Raw genomic sequence first — 24,361 nt, forward strand, 5'->3', positions numbered from 1 at the left:
CCAGCACCTCCCCTGCCACCCGCAGCACCACCACCGCCGTCTCCAAGCCGATGGAGGTCAAGCCCGCAGCCTCCCCGTCTGCGTCTGCGGCTGTTCCCTCCCGTTTTATAATTTCAGGTAAAGCTGTGCCTACATCGTCCAGTAAGAGCGGTAATCATCGATGCACCGCGAAGGACAACAGCCAGTCGCGCTGTGCCGCCGCCGACCCAGCCGGCGGCGTGCCGCCAGCAGCCACCAGCCACGGCCACTGCATGGGCGCGGACTCCGGAGCCTCTAGCGCGTCGTTCAGCCGCAGGTAGCGGCGCCGGTGGTTGTGGCCGCTGGAGTCCGCCGGAGCCCCTGCAACCGAGACTGCCGCTTCCTCCCGCGCCGCACGTGCCGCTGCCGCCGAGCCCTCCGCTGCCGCATCCTCCGCCAGGTCTAGCCCCTGCTCCAACAGCGCTGCCAGGTTATAATACAACTCCTCCCACGCATCAACCTGGCCCACCTTCATGTAGTTCAGGCGCCCCGTCAGCGGCCGGCCCCTTAGCAACACCGGCGGATGCTGCAAAAGCCATCGCGCGGCCGCCGCCAGCGTCGCCACCAGCCCCAGCACCTGCTCCGGCGGCGCGTGCGCGAGCGCCGCCGGCCACAAGCCCGAGTAGCGTAACACGCCATTAATTTCGCTTAGCATGAAAAAGGCAGAATCCGGGCTGACTTCGAGGCTGGGCCCGCCGTCGCTGCCATCCGGGATGCCTATCGCCCACGCCTGCTCGTTGCGCAGGACCCGCTCCAGCGGCGGCAGCAGCCCCGCGTCCAGCGCGCAGTGCAGGCTGTAGGTGCCGTAGCTGCTGGCCCCTGCTGACGGCGGCGGCGCGCCAGCCGCCAGGGGCGGTGCGGGCACCTGCAGCCGAAGCAACTCGCCCACACAGGGGCCGTGGACTCCTGTAGCATGCTTGCACATCCCCGGAACCAGCACGTCCCGCCACAGCCCCGGCAGCCGCGCCGCCGCCTGGCGCGGCAGCAGCTCCGTCACCAGCCGACACAGCAGCGCTGTCACTGCTGATGCAAACATTCGGCTGCCACCGCGGTCACCGCCGCCGTCGTCGGTACCACTAACGCCGCTGCCCATGCCGTACAATCTCGGCCAGGCCGCTTTGATCAAGTCGTATACTGCAACGGCGCTGTTGGGGACACCGTGCAATGCCGCCCCCCCTGAGCTACCGGCACCAGCCTTCGCGGCAGTTGCAGCGGCATATGCACCAGCACCGGCAGCAGCCGCACCGGATGCCACCTGCTGCACTGGGGTCGCCGCCGGTCTGTAGCCGACAGGCGGCTGCGCCATTGGCAGGTGCCCGGGCCCGCTTATCGTCACCTGCCAGACCAGCGTCACGGCCGACACCACAGCGCTACACACGGCCATGGGCGTGCCAGCCACCGGGAGAGCCGCTGGCGCTGGTGGAAGGCGGAGGGGCAGGAAGCGCGGCACATCCTGCTGTGGCGCGTCGGGCCCGAAGGGCCCGGGCCCCGCTGCTGCCGCTGCGGTGGCTGCATCCGGAGCCGCCGCAGCAGGAGCCGCCGCAGCTGCCGCGCCCAGGAACGCGGCCTGCAGCACCCATACCATGAACCACTGCACGCATCGCCCTGACAGCAGCAGACGCAGCTGGGACACATGAGCCAACACCTCAGGAAACGTCTCCGCATACGCCGGGTGCGGCACAGGCGCAAGGCTGCTGAAGTCGACAGCCAAGTTCTTGGGATACACTAGCGGTTCCACTGACTGGCACACTGCGCGGACCGCCAGGCACAGGCAAGCCCAGTCCGCCTCCGCACCAAACGCCTCTGAAGGCTCCTGGCCTGCATTGCGGAGACGAAGCCAAGCGGCGTCCGGGTCGCCGCTGCCGCGCACGCCCGGTGGCAGCACTGCCGCCACGCGCAGGATGGCCCCGGTGAGATGCTCCAGAAGCTGGCTGCGCTCGAGCGCGATCGCCAGCCCGGATAGCGCTGCGCTCTGTTCTGCGTCCGTCGTGCTCACAATGCTGTAGAGCATGCAAGAGACCTGCCCGACGATGGCCACCTGTGCACTGCGCGGGATGTCACTGCTGCTGCTGGTGGAGGGACCGGCAGCATCGCCGCCATCGGCCGTGCCCAGTGCTGAGCAGATCTGTGCGAGCAGGCTGAGAGTATCCGAGCGCAGCAGGGCCAGGACCATCTGCGGGGTGCAGCGCTCGCGAATTTCGGAGCCGAGGAATGCCCACACCCGCAAGTTGGCGCCAGCAGTGCCGAGAATGCTCCGCCCGACTGAACCATAAGCGGCAACGAGCAACGCCAGTACGCTCGCCTCCTCGTTGCCATCTAGCTTGTCAACCTCGGCGAGAGTCGCAGCAGAATGCAGCCGAGAGTATCGCCCAGACACGTCTCGAGTAGCCCGGGTCCTAGAGAGCGTTTGTAGCTCAGCTTTCAGCCTCGTAATCTCCTCTGCCTCAACCGGAGCCTGCTGAGCGCGAAGTCTGGGCGGCATCGCCCAGGGTGTTGCTACCAGACTAGCTAGTCGTTGTTTTGCATGTGAAGGAATCACAGTAACAACAGACCAGTTTCACGCGTGCAAAGATGGTGTGCCGCTTCCCCGTGTCCCACCATGCCATCCTGGCCTAACTCGTGCGAGTCAGGATCGGCGTGGAGGTGATTGCGGACTTCTGGTCACGGCTAGCTGCGTTTGTGAGTCTGCGTCGGCCTCCGCGCCGCTGGGACCTTGTCCCAAACCAGCACCCATTCCTAGTGTTGGAGGGTGTGTGAATGGGACAGTATCAGGTTGGTAAAGTCCCGTAGGGTGCAGCTGATTCCCAGAACCCAGCAGATGACAAACAATTTGCAACGGCAGGGCAGGAGTACGCGGCCGGTCCTAGTGTTGGAGGGGTTATCTTTGTAGGGCCAGCAGCGGACTCGCCACCGGCCTCACCCTAGCTTGTCAGCTTAGGTACTCGCAAGAGGTAGTCTTATGACGCCGACCCACGGCTTAGCTGAGCAGCGCTAGCGTTTGCGGTGAGCCGGGCCAGGGGTTCCTCCCCTCTACTCCGGAGGCGAGGGAGCGCGGGGGTCATTCGGGGCTAGTCTTCTCGTACGTGTCTAGTACGTTTTTGGGGCCCTGGCTTAGTCCACGGCTGTCGTCCCACATGTAACCTCTATCAGCTAACTCGTCCTAACTCCGCAGTCCACAACTGTCTCCTGCTAGCAGCCGGCCGAACCGCAAGCTGCGGAGATCCGCCTACACCTTTGCAGCCACGTCCAGCGCCACGCGCGCGCCCGCCTTCACAACCGCCCCCACGCCACCCTCCAACCCCAGCTCCCGAAGCGCCCTCGCCACGCCCGCCAACACCGTGGGCCCCCTCGCCGCCGCGCCCGCAGCCGCGCCCGCAGCCGCAGCCGCGGCAGCTGCAGCCGGGCCCGCGGCGCCGTCATCTCCCGGCGGCGGTGCCGCGGCTGCGGTTGCTGCCGCCACGCCCTCCTGCAGGACCGACACCAGGTCCGGGGCAGGCGGCGCGCCGTCGGGCAATCGCGGCAGGTCGCGCAGGGAGCGCAGCGCGCGTCGCACCTCCGGAGCCTGGCAGTAGGGGAAATAAGACAGGGTGATTGTGTGCGGATCACACTCAACCCAAAAGAGAAGGCTTGTGGGCGGGCGGGCTCAGTAAATCACAAGTCGACCAAGACCCAGCATCAAGAAGCCAGGCGTGCATGGTGTGTTGGCTTAAGCTTAGAATGGAAGGAACGGGTACTGTGTGTTTTGCACACATCGTGAGGGGTGAAACACTCCAGGCAGGCTGGACAAAACCACACCGCTTCAACATCTGGCCCCACTACTTCATAACTTAATGGCCGGGACTACCCCCCCCCCCCTCCCACACCTGTGCCGCCGCGCCTGCGTCGTTCAGCTGCCGCAGCTGCTCGTTGTAATGCTCTGTCAGCGCGTCCCCCACCTGCACGCGGGTTGCGCGGGAGGCGATGCGCGGCAGGCAGCGAGTTGGGGGTTGCAAGGATGTTTGGAAAAGCGGTAAAGGAGTTGGGGGGAGCAGGGGAGCGCGGCGATGGCCGGGCGTAGGGATTGTGAGAGCATCTGGATGACAGCTTATGCGGACACGTGGGGAAAAGCACGGCCAGCGGCTGTAGCAGCACACCCTCAGACCACCGCTTCCGTCCACCCCCCCTACGCCCCACCCCCTTTCCCTAAACCCCCCACACCTTCTACTACTGTACTAGTACGCGCCGTTCGGCTGTAAGCCGTCCAACGCACCGCGCCGGCGATGGCGAGCCGTAGTCCCGGCGGCGCAGCGGCGGCGGCGGCTCCCAGTGCGAAAGATGCCAGGCTCAGCGGGCCCTGTCACGACGAGGCATGTGCAAAGCAGGCGTGTGGTTTGAGAGGATTGGCATGCGCGTGTGAGAGAACAAGGACACGAACAAGGAGAACGCAATGGCCGCGTATGCAATTTGGTGCAGTGCGCAAGCCCGCGCCCTTGTAGCCTGAGGGCTGCAGCGCAGGTCAGTGCGTGCGCCAATGCGGTCTTAACGCCCACGCGTGCCCAACGCCCATTTGGTCTCAACGCCCATTTGGTCTCAGCGCGCATGCGATCTCAACGCGCATGCGATCTCAACGCCCATGCGCACGGAATACCAACACGGTACGCAGGTGCTGCAGCCACGCGCACACCACGCACTGCGACATACACGTACACACACACACACACACACACACACACACACACACACACACAACACACACACACACACACACACGCACGCACGCACGCACGCACCTGGACCAGGGACGGCCGCACACGGTACCTGTGTGGCGTGGGTGGGTGTGGCGGCGGGCAGCAGGGGAGCAGAGGCAGGCGGGCGCGGGATGAGGCAGATGCGTTAAAGCGGCACGGCAAAGCATCCAAGTGCGCGGCGTGGTGAGCAGCCAACAGGGAAGCAGAGGCCGGCGGGCGCAGCTGAAGGCAGACAAGGCAAGGACTTCTGAAGATTCTGGACGCAGAGAGGTGGCGAGGCAGGCGCGGGCAGGCCCCACAACGCCATCTAACCTAACCCAGTAAGTCCAAGAACGCGTCGTGTGCTCGTCGCGACATCGCCTCCAGACCCATTGTATGGTCACAGATCAAAGGCAGACGACATGCTCTGAAGAGGACCTGAGCACGCCTGTGCACCCAAACCTGCCCCGCACTCCCAACTACCCGCCCAACTTAGCACCCCCCCACCACCACGCCCACTTACCTGCCCAACCCACCTATCCGCCCAACCCCAACTGAACCCAACCCAGCCCAACCCAACTCAACCCAACCCAACCCAACCCAACCCAACCCAACCCAGCCCAGCCCTAGCTGACCCAGCCACCCACCCTTACCTGGGCAGCAGTCGGCGCACCTCCTCCGCCGCGCCCTGCTCCTGCTCCGCGAAGAAGGCGGCGTCGGGCCGCGCGCGGGGCAGCACCGCCGCGGCGCCCGAGAAGAAGTGCACTGCGGCCAGCTGCAGGGGTGCACAAGAGGGGGAGGGGCGTGGACGCAGGTCGGCAAGGCGGTTGTTTGGTGGTGTTTGGTGGTGTGGCAGGGATCCATGTTGGGGCAGGCTGGTCGGGCTGCCCCTGCTTGTAATGTTGTAATCATGAGGCAGCTAGCGGCAGCGGCTGCAGCCAGGGATTCGCAGGGTTTAGGGTTTAGCCCCCAGCCCCTTGCAACCGATTGCGCAAAGCAAATCCCCAAGGAAATGGGCGACGCACCTCGGCCGCATTGGAAGAGCGCAGCACGCGCTTCAGTGCCCGGTCCCGATCCAGCTGGCTGTCCTGCTCCTGCGTTTCTGCAGAAGATTCGTGGCCGTATTCGTGTGAGCCGTCACGCCCATCGTCGTCATAGCTGTAGTCATCATGGGCTGCTTCACGCGAGCGCCCGCCAGCCGCGTCGGGGTCGTGTGCCGCGGCGGCGCCCGGGCTGGAGGGGTGGGCGGCGTGCGGCGGTGCGGCGGTGCGGAAGTGGCGCTGGGCGTAGGGCTGCAAGTGGTGCTGGTGGTGGCGGTGATGGCTGTAGCTGCAGCTGGAGCTGGAGCTGGTGCTGTTGGAGTCTGGAACTAGTGCTGAGCTGCGAGGTGCGGTGATGTCGTTGGAAGCTGCTGAAGCCGCTGCTGTTAGGACTTGGAGGTGCCCAGCCGGGGCAATGGACGCGTCGTGAGGCGCCCCGCATGGACACGGCGCCCGCGAGGCCCCAGCGACCGCTGCACAGGTCAGCGCGCCTTGCCCCAGCACCGCTTGGCTTTCCAACTGAGACACCTGCAAGTAGATAGGCAGCCGCCCACCTCAGCGTCAAGCCCTGTATAGAACTCGAGTCTGGCATCATGGAGGCGACGCGCACTCTTACATGTGCAAGCAGTTGCGCCGGCCCGACAGATTTCTGGGCTAGGTGCCAGACCGTAGCGCCCCGCATTGTGACCGCGCTTTAATAGCCTCGCTCAATGCCAGACTGTTAGTTCGCACACCGCTTGCTTGGGTTGTAAGCCAGAAATACCTTCATACAGTACCGCCCTTATCAATACAATATTTATGTAGAGATGATGGTCATTGAACCGCCAAAAAGCGAAAACCCTTGCTGCAATGATGCAAGTGCAGACTCCCGTCCGCTGTTCTAACCCAATTATGCTGGAGTATAATCAGTAATGCAAACCTGATTTTTCACATATCACAATAACACAGAGATAGAATCCTTGTTTGCAGCGCGCTTCCGGAAGCAATTGCCTCGCACAAATTGCTCGAGAGCTACTGGACGTCGAGCCACGACCATGGCGCTAGGAGTCTGTTCGCAGACTCATGTAGCGTGTACAGCCAGCCAGCGACAGGGCTCTGCAGTGACCCCGCGGCCGAGCAGGGCGCCCGGGCTAGCGATCGTAGCACCTCGCCCAACCCGCTCCGTCTCCGTGGCCGTTGCCACCAACAGAGGCAGGGGCGGGTCGCAGGATGACATGGACATCCACGAGACGAAGCTTGGTCCGAACGTGATAGCCTCGGTTAAGGACCTCAAGTCGGTGAGCATGCGTGTCGTGCCACGCGCGTGCCCGCCGCGCTAGGCTGCTGCCGCGCCTGGATGGCAAGCAGACGGTCGTAGCTTCCGCAGGATTGGGTTCCATGAATGTCATGAGGGGAAGAGATTCATGCCGACAAGAGGCCCTCGCCGGAGCCGGGGGGCTGGCGCTAATCTCCACGCGCCCGCCCCGATGTTGCTTGGTTGGCATCCACAGGGAGTCAAGTGGGGCACGGCCACAGTCGTCCGGAACGAGTGAGTGGACTCAGTTGGCGTGTAAGGGCTATCAAAGCAACACACCGGAGCAGCCGCTTACGGTAGCCACGTGCGCCCGCTCTGCTGACGTCAGTCTCCGTACCCTCCCACCCCCACACCTACCCTCCAGCCCCACAAACCCTCGCCATGATTACCATCCTCACCCCCTCACCCCATCTCGCCCATCACCCCACCACCGTGCCCTATCACCCCACCCACCCCACCCACCCCACCCCCACCTCCCCCACCTCACCTCGCCACCCCGCCCCCCTCTGTCACCTTGCATGCCGCGCACAGCGCTGCCAACCTGGACGGCTCGGTGCGTGTACTGCACCTGTCGGTGGCGGACCACGTGGACATGCTGTACGGCCGCCGCGTCAAGGGCGTGCCGGACCAGTCCCGCTGGATCGAGTCGTACACGGTACGTGGCGGCGGGGGGCGGGGAAGGGGAAGGGGGGTTCTGTGCCCTGGCCCAAAGAGGGGGGGCGGAGGGGAGGCGGCGGGGAGAGGGAGGCGGCGGAGGGGAGGGGGAGGAAGGGGAGGGGAGGGGGCGCGAGGGCTTCAAGACGCTAAAGATGCAGCTCTGGACAGGCCGACTAGTAGGGGCGGGGCAGAAACAGGGGCGGGGCGGAGAGAAGACGATACCAGAGAAGAGCGGGACGCCAGAGCAACACGTTGCAAGCTTGTTTCGCCCAGGCAACCGGCATCACCGCACATTCGCGCGCCTTACTCATTGGTCTTGCCGTACCGTTTACCCCTCTTGCGCGCCTCTGCCTCCTGCCTCCTGCTCCCGCAGATCCCGGGCCAGTGTGTGGGAGTGCGCGTGCCGGGCAGCGGCGAGGCCGCCGCGCCGCCGCAGCGGCTGTACGCCATCGCCTCCACGCCCTACGCCTCCCGCCGGGACTCGGCCTACGTGGACGCCTCGCTCATTGAGGTGTGTGTGGGGGGGGGCGGTGGGCTGGTGGAGGGCGGGGGCGGGTGGGTAGGGGGGTTACATTCATGGTTAGTTTAAAGGGGGGCGGGTGGGTAGGTGTGTGTGTGGGGGGGGGGGGGCGGTGTGCTGGTGGGGGCCTAGGTAGAGAGAGGGGCCTGGGTGGAGAGGGGGGGCCTGGGTGGAGAGGGGGGGCCTGGGTGGAGAGGGGGGGCTGGGTGGAGAGGAGGGGTGGGGTGTGGGCGAGTGCAGCGAGGGTGGCGGAGGGCAGGGTAGCTTCCAGTGGCGAGTAACCCTCGGCACCCAGGGCCGGAGACCGGCAATCAGGGGGCTGGGGAGGCGCGGTCTCAGCCGTGGGTGGAGGCGGCCAAGGGCGGGTCGCGAGCCGTGGGAGCGGAGGGGCGCATAGCGTCGGAGGGCACGGCGCGGCGTTATGCGGGCAGCCGCCCACACCGCACTCACAAGGCACACCCGGCCCGTGCTCTGTCGGCTCCATGCCAAGTGTCATGTGTGTGCCTGTGCCCCCGGCCCCCGCACACACAGATTGTGGTGGAGCGCACGGCGGGCGCGGCGGACGCGGCCCTGGCGGACATGGGGCCTGGCTCCCAACTGGAGGTGGGAGGGGCGGGGGCGAGGAGGGGGGGGAGGCATGGGGGTCGTAGATTCCAGCCCAAACTGAACCGAACCCAGTGCAAAAGAGCGAGGAGAAGAGGATGGCCTATGCCGGGGGCGGGGGGGCGCGGGGTTATGTGCCCGGGCCGAGCGAGAACGTGCCATCATCATCGGGGGGGTGCGGGGGAGAGGGCTGCGGGGCTCGGGGAAGGCATGCAGCTGGCATCCGAGTTGGGAGTGGGCCGCCACTGCAGCGCCACGGGCAGTCCGGGCAGAGGGCGCGGCTGCGCTGGGGCGAGCGGCAGCCGGCGCCCGCCCGTGGCCTAGGGGCGGGAGGGGGAGTGCCCCGCCCCTCCAGAGGCACACCCCCTCCCTGAGCAACCCGCACGTGTCTCACCCCCGGAGCTTGTGCTCCCCCACAGGCACACACTTCTGAGCCCTGCGCACCGCATCCCATTGCGCCCACTCGGTCCTGCCCCTGTGCTCTCTTACACACGCACGCGCCCCACCTCCCTACCCTGCTCCACCACTTCATCCCACCCCATCCCCATTATCACTATTCTCGCGCTCGCCTTGCATTTTCGTGACTGCGTGGGGCTTTCTGATCATGACGGGGCTTCTTCACTGGGCCCGGGCCCGGGCTCGGGCACGTAACCACCACCCCCGCCACGCAGCTCGCATGTGCGGCTGCAGCTTCTCCTTGCAGCGCTTGTATTTCCTAATGGGATTGGTTCGGAGTTCACCCCCCACCACCCCACCATCCCTCGCCCTCAGGTGACCCAGGTCATCGGCCGCGGCTTCTGCTCGCTGCTGGACTCGTACAACGGCCTCACACACGCCATGGAGGTGAGGGAGGGAGGGAGGGGGAGTTGAAGGTGTGGGAGGGGGAGTTGGAGGTGTACGGGGGAGGGGGCTGGGGCGGCCGTCCATGAAAGCCGGAGTTGCATGCAAGCCAGAGTGGCCAATCCGAACTTCGGCCGAGGCCCGGAACCAGCACACGGAGGGGTTATGTGCCCGAGCGTTGGTGGGGGGGAGGAAGCAGGGGGCGGGAGGATGGAAGCTAGGACGCAGGGGGTGAGCTGGGCCGTGGGCTGTGCTTAGGAAAGCACAAGCGAGGGGAGAAGGGTCGGCACTATGCATGCATGGGCCCCGGCAGTGTGCCGGCAGCCGAGGACGTAGGGACTGTGTGGAGCGCTGCTCGGGGAGAGTGCGGCCCGATCACCACCACCACCACTCGCGCCACCCCACACCCGCCTCCTCCCACCTCCTCCCACCTAACTCCGTGCTCCACATGAACCGCTGCCTCCCCGCCCACCCCTTACGCCCGCTGTCTACCTCGCTACACTTCTCCTTACCATCCGTTCTATCCCCCCAAACACTAAACAAACCGCAAACACTTATAAAACATCAACAGGAGGGCCGCAACCTGGTGCTCATCGGCATGGGCAGCCGCGGTCTGGCGGCGCTGCGCTCCGCGCTCAACTGGCAGCCGGTGCTGGCGCACGCCTCCTCCGGCCGCAGCGTGGCGGCGCTGTACGTGGCGCACAGCGCAGGCCGCGCCGCCTTCGTCACGGAGTGGGACAGCTGGCGCGAGGCGGGGGTGAGAAGGGGGGGGGGTTAGGGGAGAAGGAGAGGGAGAGGGAGAGAGGGGGGAAGGGCTGGGGGCTGGGGGCTGGGGCGGGGGTGCGAGCGCCGCCGGGGGTGCAGGGGCAGGGGAGAGAGAGGAGAGGAGAGGGGAAGGGCTAGGGGCAGGGGGCTAGGGCGGGGGGTGGGAACGGGAAGGGGAAGGGGACGGAAGGAGGTTGCGGCGTGTGGAAAGGCGTGTGTTGTGGGTTCGCATGCATTTGCGACTAGCGGTTGGAACATGGGCAGTCATGAATATAACCCCCTTACCCCTCTCGCCTCCTGCCAGATGCGGCTGCGGCCGCTGTACACGCACCCCAACGCCAACGTGGACGACGAGGCGGTGGTGGGCAACGGGCACGGCGGCGGCGGCGGCGGCACCGAGCAGCAGCTGGACGCGGGGCGGGCGATGGAGCTGCTGCAGTATGGGCTGTTCATGGGCGAGGGAGGGTTTGAGGGTGAGCGGGGAGGGGCTGGGGAGGTGGGGTTGGGGTGGTGGGTTGCTTGGTTGGTTGGTTGGGTTTTGGGGTACGGAGGTGCGGGGGTGCGGGTTACGGGGTGGGGCAGCCAACACCTGTTTCAGACACCGAGGTATAGGTAAGTCATGTATCGCTTCTCCTGAACCAAGCATGCACGTAACCCCGCCCCCGTTTTCGTTGGTTTTGGTTTAGTTTGGGCTGGTATTTACAGCCCCCCCCTGTCGCCCCCCTGCCCCCAGGCGTGTGCGGCGGCTCCGCCGGCTCCGCCTGCTTCCTGCTGGCGGGGCTGCCCGGCGAGCTGGCCAGCGGCCTGGCCAAGCAGCTGAGCGCCAAGGGCGTCGCCTACGACCACATCCTGTTCGCGCAGTCGGACTTCTTCTAGGCCGGGGGCGCTGTGTGCCGCCTACCTAAGTGCCGCCTACGCGCCTGTGTGTGCCGCCTACCTAGGTGCCGACTACCTAGGTGCCGCCAGGCCGGCGTGTCCTGGTCACGCAGCCACAGGCCTTTTCCGGGCGATGGCGGGGCTGTGGGGAGTGGTCGAGCGGATGCTAGATAGATGGTCGAGCGGCTGTGGGTGGCTGGGCGACCCAGGCGGCTGGGTGGCTGGGTGCCAACACTGGGAGCCGGCGCTGTGCCGCCGTGCAGTGCCGCCATGGCGGGCGCATAGGTGGGAACCACGTCATTGTGACGGATAGGCGGCGCATGTGTGGCGGCAGGCGTGGGGCTGCTGGCTTGACTCCGGGAGGAATAGACGTGCCGGTGCCGTGTGTGTGTGTGTGTGTGTGTGTGTGTGTGTGTGTGTGTGTGTGTGTGTGTGTGTGTGTGTGTGTGTGTGTGTGTGTGTGTGTGTGTGTGTGTGGAAGGGCGCGGACGGCGTGCGCAGCAACGCCTGTGGGGCACGCCAGTTGAGCCGGGTGTCCGCAATTGCAGCGGCTACGGCGCTCCGGGAGCGCGGCGGCAGCGGGGCTGCGAGGGGATGCGCTGTGGCGGTCATGGACTTCACGCAGCAGCGGGGCGCGGGTACGGATAGGAAGTCGGGACCAAGCATCGTTCCTTGTGAACGGAGGTTTTGAGGATGTATGACTGCCGAACTCGTGAAAAGCAGCGAATGTTATGGCTGGAAGAAAGTGCAACCAGGGTAGCTGGTACCAGTGGTACGTGTTGACGGAAGGTGGCTGCGGGAGGACTGCATTGGGCGGGCGGGCACCAAGGGTCTTTGTCTGCTGGGAACACGCGGCATGTGCGCCAATGAAGGGCCACGGCTGCGCGTGCATGAGGCGCGGAGATCTGCAGGGCTCCTGCCAACACGCATTCAGGCGGCGTGGCGAGTGGCAATCGCTGCATGGGTTTCGAGCGTTGCGGGTGCATGCATGCAAGTGTGTCAGAGGCATGCCTGGGCAGATTGATGCATCACGCTGTGAGGGCTCTTGGGTTCGACCTTGCGTAGTCGCCATTCCAGGCAGTGCTACGCTTCTCTCAGGCCTCAGGGAGGTTGTGGATATTGCACGATACTCGGCAAGTGCTTGCGGGGTCGTACGACGTGTGGTCTGTGTGGGTGGTTGTACGGGCGTGAGCATGTGGTTGCGCGCCGCGGCGTGCGCAGCAGGGCTCCTATCTTAATGTCTCCAGACATTAATTGGCCATTTTGGCCGTTTCCTAGACATTCCTCCTGGGGACTAATGTGTGAGGCAAGACATTGTTCGCCCGGTTTTGGGGCGGGTTTTGTCCCAATTCCTATGGAGAAGCCCCCAAACCGCCATGTGCCCAGACAAAAGACGGCGGCCACCCGGCCGGTTTTGTCTGAGCCTAGACATTGCCCTGAAAACAAGATACGACCCCTGGTGCGCAGCGCAGCACACCACAAAACGGCACCAGCGTTGGTACAGTGTAAGAGAGGCGCAGTCCACGTGTCTGTGCTGATGTGTGTGTGTGTGTGGGAACCGAAGGACGCCCTGGCCTTGACAGAGGCTGTACAGGTGGCGAAGGGTTGGCTTGGGCGGCGGCCAGAACCATTCCTTGGATAGCCAGCGAGCCGGGGAACCTTGCTCGGGTGCAAGCCTGGCACATCTCTGGATGATTTCACGAGGTAATTGCACATAACTCTATGACTGCTGTGGTCGTGGTACATGGCTTGCGTACCTTGCAGCCAGGCCTGGCGCGGGGGCCCCGCGCCAGGCGACGGGGGTGCCAAGAACTGCCAAGAATGGGGGATCGGGAGGGGTTGTCAGTGACTCCTAAGGCACCACAGTCGGTAAACACATGCGCAACATATTGAAGTTTGCGCTGTAGCATCATGCGAGCGGTAGGAACTCTGCAGTATTATATTACCAACCACTGATCACCAGAATGCCACCAAGACGTGCGCAACCCGCTCCGGCTCAACGGCTGAACCTGGCAAATCTTCATTCTGAGCTACAGTACCTTTCAAAGACTCGCAAGTGGCAAGACGTGTCAGGGCGAGCTACTCGGCTACTCACGGCTCCCGTCTTCGCTTCGGAGGGCCCTGAGATTTTGGCTTTGCTCGCCAACGCTTACGGTGCCGTGGGAAGGAGCATTATCGGCACCGACGGCGCGAACGCGCGCGTGTGGGCCATCCTCGGGGCCGAAATTAAAGACTGCAGGAACCCACAGCTGAGCCTGGCCCTGCTGCGTTCGGATACTCTCAGTCTGTTTGCGCAGATCTGTGCAGCACTGGGCAAGGCCGATGGCGGCGATGCTGCCGGTCCCTCCACCAGCAGCGGCAGGGGCAGCGACACCCCACGCGGTGTCCAAGTGGCCATCGTGAGCCACATAGCCGGCGTGCTACACAGCATTCTGATGACCGAAGAGGGAAATCAGACGCCAGCGCGGTCGGAAGTGCTGGACGCGCTCAGGTGCAGCCAGCTGCTGGAGCATCTCACTGGGGCCATCCTGCGTCTGGCGGCAACACTGCCGCCGGATGTGCGCGGCAGCGGCGACCCAAAAGCCGCTTTGGATCGCGCCATTGGTGCAGTGGAGCCATGTACCGCTGCTGATGTCGAGGCGGACTGGGCTTGCCTGAGCCTGGCAATGCAGGGGGCGTCGGACGTGCTATGGTCGTTGGTGTGCCGCAGGGATGACGAACCCGACTGCCTCGTGCCGGTTCCGCATCCGGCTTTCAGGGAGAGGAGCCCCGAAGGCGTACAGTTTGCGGCGCAACTGCGGCCGCTACTGTCCGGGCGTAGCGTGCAGCACTTTTGCGCGGTGGCATTGCAGTGTGCATGCCTGGGCGAATCTGCGGCGGCGGGGCATGCCCCTGTCTCTACAATGGCGCCTTTGGGTGCCCATCCACTGCGCCTGGATGCAAAGCCCCTGCCGGCGGCCGGAACGGCTCATGGCAAGCTGGGCGCATCTATCTTGTGGGCTGTCTCGGCTGTTTTCCTGGTCACCTCTTGGGGACATGCGCAGCTGCCAATTGCGCAGCCGCCGGCCGGGTACCGGCCCGCCGGATCAGCGGTGGCACCGCCGGCGCCAACAGCAGCGGAGACCGCCGGATCGTGCAACGCTTCGACCGCTAATGGCAATAGCAGCACCAGCACTAGCAGCCTTCCGGCGTTTGAGGGAGGGTCATTTCCGGAAGCGCCGTACCGGGCGCTCCCCGTTTACGAGCTGGTCGTAGCTGCGTGGTGCGACCTGTCGATCCCGGACATAGTGTTGGAGCTACTGCTGTGTCGGCTGGTGACGGAGCTGCGGCCGCGCCAGGCGGCGGCGCGGCTGCCGGGGCTGTGGCGGGAGGTGCTGGTTCCGGAGGTGTGCAGCCGTGTCGGCGAAGGCCACGGCCCCTGTGTGGGCGAGCTGCTTCGGCTGCAGGTGCCCGCACCGCCCCTGGCGGCTGGCGCGCCGCCGCCGTCAGCAGGGGCCAGCAGCTACAGCACCTACAGCCTGCACTGCGCGCTGGACGCGGGGCTGCTGCCGGCGCTGGAGCGGGCTCTGCGCAACGAGCAGGCGTGGGCGAGGCAGGATGGAGACATCACCAGTGGGCGCGCGCTCTCCAAGACTTCTGCGTCTGCGTTTCACATACTCAGCAATATCAACAGCGTGTTGCGCTACTCGGGCCTGTGGCCGGCGGCGCTTGCGCACGCGCCGCCGGAGCAGGTGGTGGGGCTGGTGGCAACGCTGGCGGCGGCGGTGCGGTGGCTGTCGCAGCGGCCGCCGGTGCCGCAGACGGTGGCATCGGCGGGGCACGTATCAACACATATGCGCGTAAACACCACTTACGGCATCCTGCTTTACTTCTTAGCAGCGCTGCTGGAGCAGGGTGTAGACCTGGCGCAAGCGGGCGCAGAAGGCGCAGCAGCTCCAGGGGCAGGGGCAGCGGCAGTGGAGGGCCGGCCAGGTGCTAGCTCCCGCAGGTGGTACCTGCGGCTGAACGACGCGCTAGAGGCTCCAGAGTCCGCGCCCATGCAGTGGCCGTGGCTGTTGGCTGCTGGCGGCACGCCGCCGGCTGGGTCGGCGGCGGCGGCACAGCGCGACTGGCTGTTGTCCTTCGCGGTGCAGCAGTGGCTGCCGCTACTGCTGTCGTACGTTGTTACGGAAATTCCTGGGCTGGTCGAGGGTGGAAGGGCGCCTGGCCGCGTCGCGCCGCTGACCATTCGACAGCTGGAGTTGGCGGTGGTGGTGCTGCGGGTAGCGGCGGAGGTGCTGGCGCCCGCAGCACTTGCGGAGGCAGCACTTGAGGAGGCGGGGGCGGAGGGCGCGAGCGGGGTCAACACCAGCGTGGGCCAGGTGGAGCACCCTCGGGCCGCGGCCTGGGGCTCGTGGCGGCAGGCCGTGCAGCAGCTGACTGGCAGCTGGCAGCTGCTGCGACTTATGGAACATTTCGCAATGCACACGGAGCTGTGGGCTCCGAGCAGCAGCAGCAGCAGCGGCAGCAGCAGCAGCAGCCAAAGAACTCTTACGTCCAAGAACAGGTGAGAGCCGCAATCAACCCCGACCCACTTCGCCAAACCAGCAGCGGAATCCACCGCAGATATTCAAATGCTCGACAGCCCGAACCTCCCCCCCCCCGCAATTCCACGCTGCATGCGCCGTACTCACATTGCGCCTCCCCCCGTCCTGACCGGTACTTAACCCTGCACCGCTTCCGCTTCCCTACAACTTGTATTCAAAGCTTACACTGCCTGGCTCCAAGCTGCACTTTGGCTTAGGATGCTTCGGCAATGCCTAAAGCAATTCTTCCTACCTCCTGCCCGACGGCAATGCAAACATGATCTCTTACAAATTCAAGCCTATGCATGCAACATAGTATTGGCTGGGAACTCGTATCGAGCTGGCGCGCTTGCGGATGCCCCTATGACCTACTCGCTTCGCTGGTAACTATGCACACAAGCGAGCGCACACGCATCGACAGCTCCATATTGATTTATTCTTTGCGCGCGCTGCGCTACGTGCAAGTCACCAGACTTGACACCTCACCGGTACTCTCGCCTCACCCCGCTGCCAATCTAACACGCTGCCCGCCCTTCTCTCGCACCCGTACGTGCCTCAGGCCAACGCCCAAGTCCACCGAGCCCCCAGGTCAAGCAACATCAACTCCGAACTACGCAGCGTAAGTTCTGACGCGTCACCGTTCATACGCACATGACTAAGGACCAGGGGCTGGGTTGGGCTTGGGTTTGGGCAGACGGCTTGCATACCCAACGGGCGTCGGGGATGGGAACTTGCACTTGCACGCTTTTGCAGAACTCACCTGATGATACCTTTGGCACGGTCGGAACGCGTCGTGAGAGCCTTGCCTTACTGCATATAGTGCGAATGCGGTGTTGGGAACTCGGACCCACCCCTTAGGGCGTGCATGCGCTTTTGTCCTTACTCCTAGCCTGCCTTTTGCACACGCGTGCTTCGGCACGCACTGGTCCTCCTACCGTGTCTTTTGGGGAACCTATGTTTGTGTCCATTCCACCGCACTGACCCTTCTACCTATGCCAACTCATACGCGTGTATCACACGGGTCTCCAACGCCACTTACAGCGGCAGCAGCAGCAGCAGCAGCAGCAGCAGCAACAGCGCCGGCGACGGCACGCGCTGCGGTGGCGCGGACAACACGGATGCTGATGGTGTCGGCGGCGACGGCCTGGAGGGCTGCGTGTTGGATGCGCTGGAGGCCTTCTGGGCGCACCGGCCGGATCTGCTGGCAGCGCTGCTGAGCACTCAGGTTTCTACAGGACCACAGCCGGCTGCGGGTGACGTGGCAGACGGCTGCGGCGGCACTGCCTCAGGCGGCGATGCAGCCGGCGGCCTGGTGGCAGCGCAGGAGGCGTGCATTGAAGCCGGCGGGCTGATGCCGCTGCGGCAGCTGGCGGCGGCGCGCGGCAGGGCGGAGCTGGTGCAGGTCATCGATGACGGCGCGGCGGTGGCCGTATCCGTGTTGGAGAGGTCGACCGCAAGGGCGGCGGCGGGTATGGCGGCTGGCCAGGAGGTCCCAGGGTTTCGGCCTGCGCCTGCACTGGGCGGCAAGCAGCAGCTGCGGCTGAGGCTGCAGCGCCGTTACTGTGGCGCGGCAGAGGGCGGCGGCAGTGCGGATGGCGCTGACTGCGACGCCACCGGCCGCCACCTGCGCCGTGCCTGGCGGCTGTTGTCGCCGGACGAGGTACGGCAGCAGGTGGAGGCCGCACTGGCGACGGCCGCGCTGGCTGTAGCACCTGCGGCGGCCACCAGCAGCGCAGGGGCGGGCAGCGGGTTGGGTGGCGGCGGCGCGGCATCAGTGGCCGCGGCGACTGCGGTTGCGCCTGCAGCCCTGTGCGCCAACCCCAGCTGCAGCAGCCTGGACGGCCCGAGCGCGCTGGTGCCTCCGGGCGGCGGCAAGACGTGCTCGCGCTGCCGTGCGGCCCGCTACTGCTGCGGCTTGTGCCAGCTGCAGCACTGGCGCGAGGGAGGCCACGCCACGCAATGCCCGGGCGTGGTCGCGGCGGCCGCTCCTGCCGGCTCGGCTGTGGTCGTGGGCTCGGCTGCAGGCGTGGGTGCGAGCAGCGCGGCTGAGGAAGGGGCAACATAAGAGGCATGTGGCTTGTGTTGCGCGGGCTTGGGGTTGCGTGGGCTTGGGACTGCACTTACTACTATGCGCAAACGCACGAAGTACCGTAATGTGTAGGCACTCTTGTATTGTTGGTTGCGAACGTGCCGTAGTTGCTCCGGTTGACTTACGGATGGGGAACAGCGACTTGCACTGCCACCACGGCGGCACTGGACTCGGTTGGCAGCTGGCGCCGTGCTTGTAACCTCGGGCTGTGCATCCGGATCCGCTGGGTATGGCTGGGCAGCGGGACTATGTCCATGGGGGCACCGCGAAGCACAAGGGTCCAGTGCAGGGGTAAGACCAGGGCGTCATGGTCATTGCCTGCACACGGCCTACAGAGCACGTGCCAGGGTTGGATAGCCAATGCAGTGCGGGCCGGTGATTATGTCCACTCCTGCATATTATATCCAAAGCGTAGGACTGGCATACCTCGTGATTACCAAGCCGGTTCGGGTCTCCGGGGGTCTGGACCTCAGTCTACGTGAGATAATTGGGTTGCAGATCCCCTCCACCATCACATCTCCTGCCTCTGAATTGATCACTCACTCCGTTCTCCATGATCGGATACACCCCACCCTGTTCCCCATACTCCGGAGGTGCGACGCGCGCTGCACTCCCTGCGCGACCTGCCGTGATCACCCGACGGCGCGCCGCCTGTCCCGGACCTGGTGCAAGCGATTCTCGTGTGCACCAATGGTTTACTCGCCGTGGCGTTCCAGAGCGAAACGCACGGGAGTCGGGTCGGGCACGCACGTGTTGATGCGGAAACTAGTCTTGCAAACAAACATGTGTCTAGCAGGGCCGGACAGGAGGGTAGGAAATCCGAAAAGTTGCTGGTGGCCTTTGGTTGTAAGGGTGAGCCGGGTACCCTGCCGAGCCAAACTTGGCTGCGTGCGCGGGGTTTCGAAGCTGGCTGGGGCGGGTCGCCGCGGGATGGCAGATGCCTGCACGACCCCGCGCCATCAGCGCGGATGCCTGCGCGGGGGGATGGCCGATGCCGCGGCGCGCCTGCTAGCACATCTGAGCTGCCTATTGGCCGGACGCTGCGCAAAGGGGCGGGGTCGAGCGTGGCGAGGGCGCAGGGGTTGGAAGGTGGCGTGGGGGCGGTGGTGAAGGCGGGTGCGCGCGCGGCGCTGGACATGGCTGCGAACGAAGGTGTAGGTGGCTTTCCGTAGCTTGTGGTTAGGCCGGTAGGGGCCGGCTACTAGCAGGAGGACTGTTGCGGACTGCGGAGTTAGGACGAATTAGGCCAGGATGGCATGGTGGGACACGGGGAAGCGGCACACCATCTTTGCACGCGTAAAAATAACCTGTTGTTACTGTATTTTGTAGATATTCAACACAACGCCTAGCTAGTCGTTTGGTCGCAACGCCCCTGGCGATGCCGCCCAGACTTCGCGCTCAGCAGGCTCCGGTTGAGGCAGAGGAGGTCACGAGGCTGAAAGCTGAGCTTCAAACGCTCTCTAGGACCCGTGGTACTCAAGACGTGTCTGGGCGATACTCTCGGCTGCATTCTGCTGCGACTCTCGCCGAGGTTGACAAGCTAGATGGCAACGAGGAGGCGAGCGTACTGGCGTTGCTCGTTGCCGCTTATGGTGCAGTCGGGCGGAGCATTCTCGGCACTGCTGGCGCCAACTTGCGGGTGTGGGCATTGCTCGGCTCCGAAATTCACGAGCGCCGCACCCCGCAGCTGGTCCTGGCCCTGCTGCGCTCGGATACTCTCAGCCTGCTCGCACAGATCTGCTCAGCACTGGGCACGGCCGATGGCGGCGAGGCTGCCGGTCCCTCCACCAGCAGCAGCAGTGCCATCCCGCGCAGTGCACAGGTGGCCATCGTCGGGCAGGTCTCTTGCATGCTCTACAGCATTGTGAGCACGACGGACGCAGAACAGCACGCAGTGCTATCTGATGTAGTCACCGCGCTCGGGCGCAGCCAGCTTCTGGAGCATCTCGCCGGGGCCATCCTGCGCCTCGCGGCAGTGCTGCCACCGGGCGTGCGCGGCATCGGCGACCCGGACGCCGCTTTGGTTCGTTTCCACGGTGCAGGCCAGGAGCCATCAGCGGCGTTTGATGCGGAGGCGGACTGGGCTTGCCTGTGCCTGGCGGTCCACGCAGCGTGCCAGTCAGTGGTAGCGCTAGGGTATTACAATAAGTTGACTTTTGACTTCAGCAGGCTTGCGCCTGTGCCGCACCCGGCGTATGCGGAGACGCATCCGGCGGTGTTGGTACATGTGTCCCAGCTGCGTCCGCTGCTGTCCGGGCGGTGTGTGCAGTGGTTCGTGGTATGGGCGCTGCAGGCCGCGTGCCTGGGCTCTGAAGCTGCAAAGGCTCCTGCTGCGGCGGCTCCGGGCGCAGCCGCCGCGGCAGCAGCGGGGCCCGGGCCCTCCGGCCCCGACGCGCCACAGCAGGAGGTGCCGCGGATCCTGCCCCTCCGTCTTCCACCAGCGCCAGCGGCTCTCCCGGCAGCTGGCACGCCTGTCGCCGCTTGTGCCCTTGTGGAAACGGCCGTGATGCTGGTCTGGCAGATGACTGTGAGCGGGCCCGGGCACCTGCCAATCGTGCAGCCGCCTGTCGGCTACAGACCGGCGGCGACCCCAGTGCAGCAGATGGCACCCGGTGCGGCTGCTGCCGGTGCTGGTGCGTATGCCGCTGCAACTGCCGCGAACGCTGGTGCCGGCCGCTTGGGGCGGGCGGCGTTGCCCAGTGTTCCCAACAGCGCCGTTGCAGTGTACGACTTGATCAAAGCGGGCTGGCCTGGATTTTACGGCATGGGCAGCGGCGTTAGTGGTACCGGTGACGGTGGAGGCGCCGGTGACGGCACACGTGTGTATATGTCAGCAGCGGCACCGCTGCTGTGCCGGCTGGTGACGGAGCTGCGGCCGCGCCAGGCGGCGGCGCGGCTGCCGGGGCTGTGGCGGGAGGTGCTGGTCCCAGAGGTGCGCGACCTGGCCAGCGCAGGCTTCGGCACTCTTGTGGCCGAGCTGCTTCGGCTGCAGGTGCCCGCACCGCCCCTGGCGGCTGGCGCGCCGCAACCGTCAGCACGGGCCAGCAGTTACAGCACTTACAGTCTGCGCTGCGCGCTGGACGCGGGGCTGCTGCCGGCGCTGGAGCGGGTCCTTCGCAACGAGCAGGCGTGGGCGATAGGCATCCCACATGTCAGTGACCTCAGCAATGGGCCTGGTCGCGCCAGTAGCACCGGTCCTCAACCCGGCGCCTGCAATGCCTTCCACATGCTGCGTGAAATAAACGGTAGTTTACGCTATTCGGGCTTGTGGCCGGCGGCGCTCGCGCACGCGCCGCCGGAGCAGGTAGTCGGGCTGGTGGCGACGATGACGGCGGCCGCGCGGTGGCTTTCGCAGAAGCCGCCGGTCATGCTAAGGGGCCGGCCGCTGGCGGGGCGCCTGAACAAGATGATGCCATACCAGGGAGACGCAATGGGGCTGCTGTGTGGCAACCTGGCAGCGCTGTTGGAGCAGGGGCTAGACCTGGCGGAGGATGCGGCGGCAGCGGAGGGCTCGGCGGCAGCGGCACGTGCGGCGCGGGAGGAAGCGACGGTGTCGGTTGCAGGGGCTCCGGCGGGCTCCAGCAGCCACAGCCACCGGCGCCCCTACCTGCGGCTGAACGACGCGCTAGAGGCTCCAGAGTCCGCGCCCATGCAGTGGGCGTGGCTGGTGGCTGCTGGCGGCACGCCGCCGGCTGGGTCGGCGGCGGCGGCACAGCGCGACTGGCTGTTGTCCTTCGCGGCACTGCAGTGGCTGCCGCTGCTGCTGGAGGATTTAGGCGCCACTCTCGATCAAATTGTGGAACTGGAGGAAAGAGCCGCAGACGGAAAGGCTGTGGGCTTGAGCGCCATTGGCTTGGAGACGGCGGTGGTGGTGCTGCGGGTGGCAGGGGGGGTGCTGGCGGCAGCCGCGTTGGCGCAGGCAGATGCGGCAGAAACGGCACAACGAGTTACAGATGACGACAGTACGGGGCAGGCGGCGGCGGGCATGGCGGGAGCTGGCCAGGCGCAGCAGCGGCAGCAGCAGCATCTCGAGTCCTGGCGGCCATTCATACTCGGGCTGGTGGACGGCGGGTACCTGCGGCCGCTAGTCGGCTACATGGCAACACACACGGAGGAGTGGGTCGGCGGCAGTAGCAGCATTAGCAGTGGCAGCACCGGCGACGGCACGCGCTGCGGTGGCGCATACAATGCGGATGCTGATGCTGCAGGCGGCGACGGCCTGGAGGGCTGCGTGTTGGATGCGCTGGAGGCCTTCTGGGCGCACCGGCCAAAGGCAGTTGTGGGCCTCATGCTGGTAGGGGCCCATGATCAGGGCGACTGCACCAGCAGGCTTTGTGACCAGAGCGACAGCGTTGGCAACACAGACAGCAGCTGCAGCAACGGCAGCAGCAGCAGGAGCAGCAGCCCAGCACCGGCCCATCAGGTGGTGGTGGACCAGGATCTATGGGGTCTGCGACCGTTGCGGGAGGTGGCGGCGCAACACGGGCGGTCAGAGCTGGTGCAGCTGATGGATGCTGCGAGTGTGTCTTTGGCTGCTGCCTTGGATATGGCAGACGCAGCGGCGGCAGGTTGCGAGGCAAGTGTGGGACTACCGGATGTGTCCTTCAGCCAGCAGGTGAAGCAGCTGCAGCTGAGGCTGCGGCGCCGTTACGGTGGCGCGGCAGAGGGCGGAGGCAGTGCAGATGGCGCTGACCGCGACGCCACCGGCCGCCACCTGCGCCGTGCCTGGCGGCTGCTGTCGCCTTACGAGGTACGGCAGCAGGTGGAGGCCGCACTGGCAGCAGCAGCGGCGGCGGCGGCTGTAGCACCTGCGGCGGCCACCAGCAGCGCCGGGGCGGCCAGCGGCTCGGGTGGCGGCGGCGCGGCATCAGTGGCCGCGGCGACTGCGGTTGCGCCTGCAGCCCTGTGCGCCAACCCCAGCTGCAGCAGCCTGGACGGCCCGAGCGCGCTGGTGCCTCCAGGCGGCGGCAAGACGTGCTCGCGGTGCCGTGCGGCCCGCTACTGCTGCGGCTTGTGCCAGCTGCAGCACTGGCGCGAGGAAGGCCACGCCACGCAATGCCCGGGCGTGGTCGCGGCGGCCGCTCCTGCCGGCTCGGCTGTGGTCGTGGGCTCGGCTGCAGGCGTGGGTGCGAGCAGCGCGGCTGAGGAAGGGGCAACATAAGAGGCATGTGGCTTGTGTTGCAAGGGCTTGGGGTTGCGTGGGCTTGGGACTGCACTTACTACTATGCGCAAACGCACGAAGTACCGTAATGTGTAGGCACTCTTGTATTGTTGGTTGCGAACGTGCCGTAGTTGCTCCGGTTGAATTGCGGATGGGGAACAGCGACTTGCATTGCCACGGCGCCACTGGACTCTGTTGGCAGCTGGCACCGTGCTTGTGACCTCGGGCTGTGCAGTTGGCGCCGTTGGCTGTGGTGATCGCACTTGCATTGGAGTGGAAGCGCTGAGTGCTTTCTGAAATGACGGTCGGCCGAAGACTTGTGGGACGAGTTAGGACAGGATGCCATGGTGGGACACCGGGAAGTGCGACCAGTGCATCCGGATCCGCTGGGTATGGCTGGGCAGCGGGACTATGTCCATGGGGGCACCGCGAAGCACAAGGGTCCAGTGCAGGGGTAAGACCAGGGCGTCACGGTCATTGCCTGCACACGGCCTACACAGAACGTGCCAGGGTTGGATAGCCAAGGCAATGCGGGCCGGTGATTATGTCCACTCCTGACTATATCGGAATATCCAGAGCGTAGGACTGCCATACCTCGTGATTACCAAGCCGGTTCGGCCCTCCGGGGGTCTGGACGTCAGTCTATGTGGGATGACTGGGTCGCAGAACCCGTGCAGAGCCCCTCCACCATCGCATCTCCTGCTTCTGAATTGATCACTCACTGTTCTCCATGATCGGATACACCCCACCCCGTTCCCCATACTCCGGAGGTGCGACGCGCGCTGCACTCCCTGCGCGACCTGCCGCGATCACCCGACGGCGCGCCACCTGCCCCGAACCTGGTGCAACCGAGTCCAGTGTGCACCAATGGTTTACTCGCCGTAGCGTTCCAGAGCGAAACGCACGGGAGCCGGGTCGGGCACGCACGTGTTGATGCGGAAACTAGTCTTGCAAACAAACACGTGTCTAGCAGGGCCGGACGCTGCGCAATAGGGGGCGAGCGTGGCGAGGGCGCAGGGGTTGGAAGGTGGCGTGGGGGCGGTGGTGAAGGCGGGTGCGCGCGCGGCGCTGGACATACGCATGGCTGCGAACGAAGGTGTAGGTGGCTTTCCGTAGCTTGTGGTTAGGCCGGTAGGGGCCGGCTACTAGCAGGAGGACTGTTGCGGACTGCGGATGGCAATATGGCATGGTGGGACACGGGGAAGCGGCACACCATCTTTGCAGGGT

General features: G+C 65.6%; 5 protein-coding genes across 6 annotated transcripts; 3 read left to right on the forward strand and 2 right to left on the reverse strand.

Annotated features, from left to right (window-relative positions):
• Window positions 1-44: 44 nt before the first annotated feature.
• CHLRE_09g401441v5 (uncharacterized protein) lies at window positions 45-2,980 on the reverse strand. Its single transcript, XM_043066026.1, has one exon. It carries the CDS (start codon window positions 2,189-2,191, stop codon window positions 155-157), a length of 2,037 nt encoding a protein of 678 aa, XP_042921398.1. The 5' UTR covers window positions 2,192-2,980; the 3' UTR covers window positions 45-154.
• Window positions 2,981-3,084: 104 nt separating this feature from the next.
• CHLRE_09g401478v5 (uncharacterized protein) lies at window positions 3,085-6,570 on the reverse strand. Its single transcript, XM_043066028.1, has 7 exons — window positions 6,381-6,570; window positions 5,750-6,292; window positions 5,378-5,499; window positions 4,788-4,815; window positions 4,268-4,351; window positions 3,882-3,953; window positions 3,085-3,580 (listed from the first exon to the last, which is right to left on the reverse strand). The coding sequence occupies exons 1-7, from the start codon at window positions 6,444-6,446 to the stop codon at window positions 3,245-3,247; spliced, it is 1,251 nt and encodes a 416-aa protein (XP_042921399.1). The 5' UTR covers window positions 6,447-6,570; the 3' UTR covers window positions 3,085-3,244.
• A 100-nt stretch (window positions 6,571-6,670) lies between these two features.
• CHLRE_09g401515v5 (uncharacterized protein) lies at window positions 6,671-12,840 on the forward strand. The gene is made up of 9 exons (XM_043066030.1): window positions 6,671-7,041; window positions 7,255-7,292; window positions 7,590-7,713; window positions 8,089-8,226; window positions 8,767-8,838; window positions 9,610-9,681; window positions 10,250-10,435; window positions 10,748-10,916; window positions 11,177-12,840. Exons 1-9 carry the CDS (start codon window positions 6,799-6,801, stop codon window positions 11,317-11,319), a joined length of 1,185 nt encoding a protein of 394 aa, XP_042921400.1. The 5' UTR covers window positions 6,671-6,798; the 3' UTR covers window positions 11,320-12,840.
• Window positions 12,841-13,210: 370 nt separating this feature from the next.
• CHLRE_09g401552v5 (uncharacterized protein) lies at window positions 13,211-18,184 on the forward strand. Of its 2 annotated transcripts, none has more exons than XM_043066033.1 (3): window positions 13,211-15,865; window positions 16,444-16,503; window positions 16,926-18,184. In XM_043066033.1, exons 1-3 carry the CDS (start codon window positions 13,284-13,286, stop codon window positions 17,947-17,949), a joined length of 3,666 nt encoding a protein of 1,221 aa, XP_042921401.1. In that variant the 5' UTR covers window positions 13,211-13,283; the 3' UTR covers window positions 17,950-18,184. The 2 variants fall into 2 exon arrangements, with proteins under 2 accessions (XP_042921401.1, XP_042921402.1); XM_043066034.1 differs by lacking the exon at window positions 13,211-15,865 and adding an exon at window positions 16,021-16,267.
• A 1,126-nt stretch (window positions 18,185-19,310) lies between these two features.
• On the forward strand, window positions 19,311-23,862 carry CHLRE_09g401589v5 (uncharacterized protein). The gene has a single exon (XM_043066035.1). The coding sequence runs from the start codon at window positions 19,352-19,354 to the stop codon at window positions 23,132-23,134; it is 3,783 nt and encodes a 1,260-aa protein (XP_042921403.1). The 5' UTR covers window positions 19,311-19,351; the 3' UTR covers window positions 23,135-23,862.
• The last annotated feature ends 499 nt before the right edge of the window (window positions 23,863-24,361 follow it).

The sequence above is a fragment of the Chlamydomonas reinhardtii genome, chromosome 9 (assembly GCF_000002595.2).
Source record: "Chlamydomonas reinhardtii strain CC-503 cw92 mt+ chromosome 9, whole genome shotgun sequence".
NCBI lineage: Eukaryota > Viridiplantae > Chlorophyta > Chlorophyceae > Chlamydomonadales > Chlamydomonadaceae > Chlamydomonas > Chlamydomonas reinhardtii.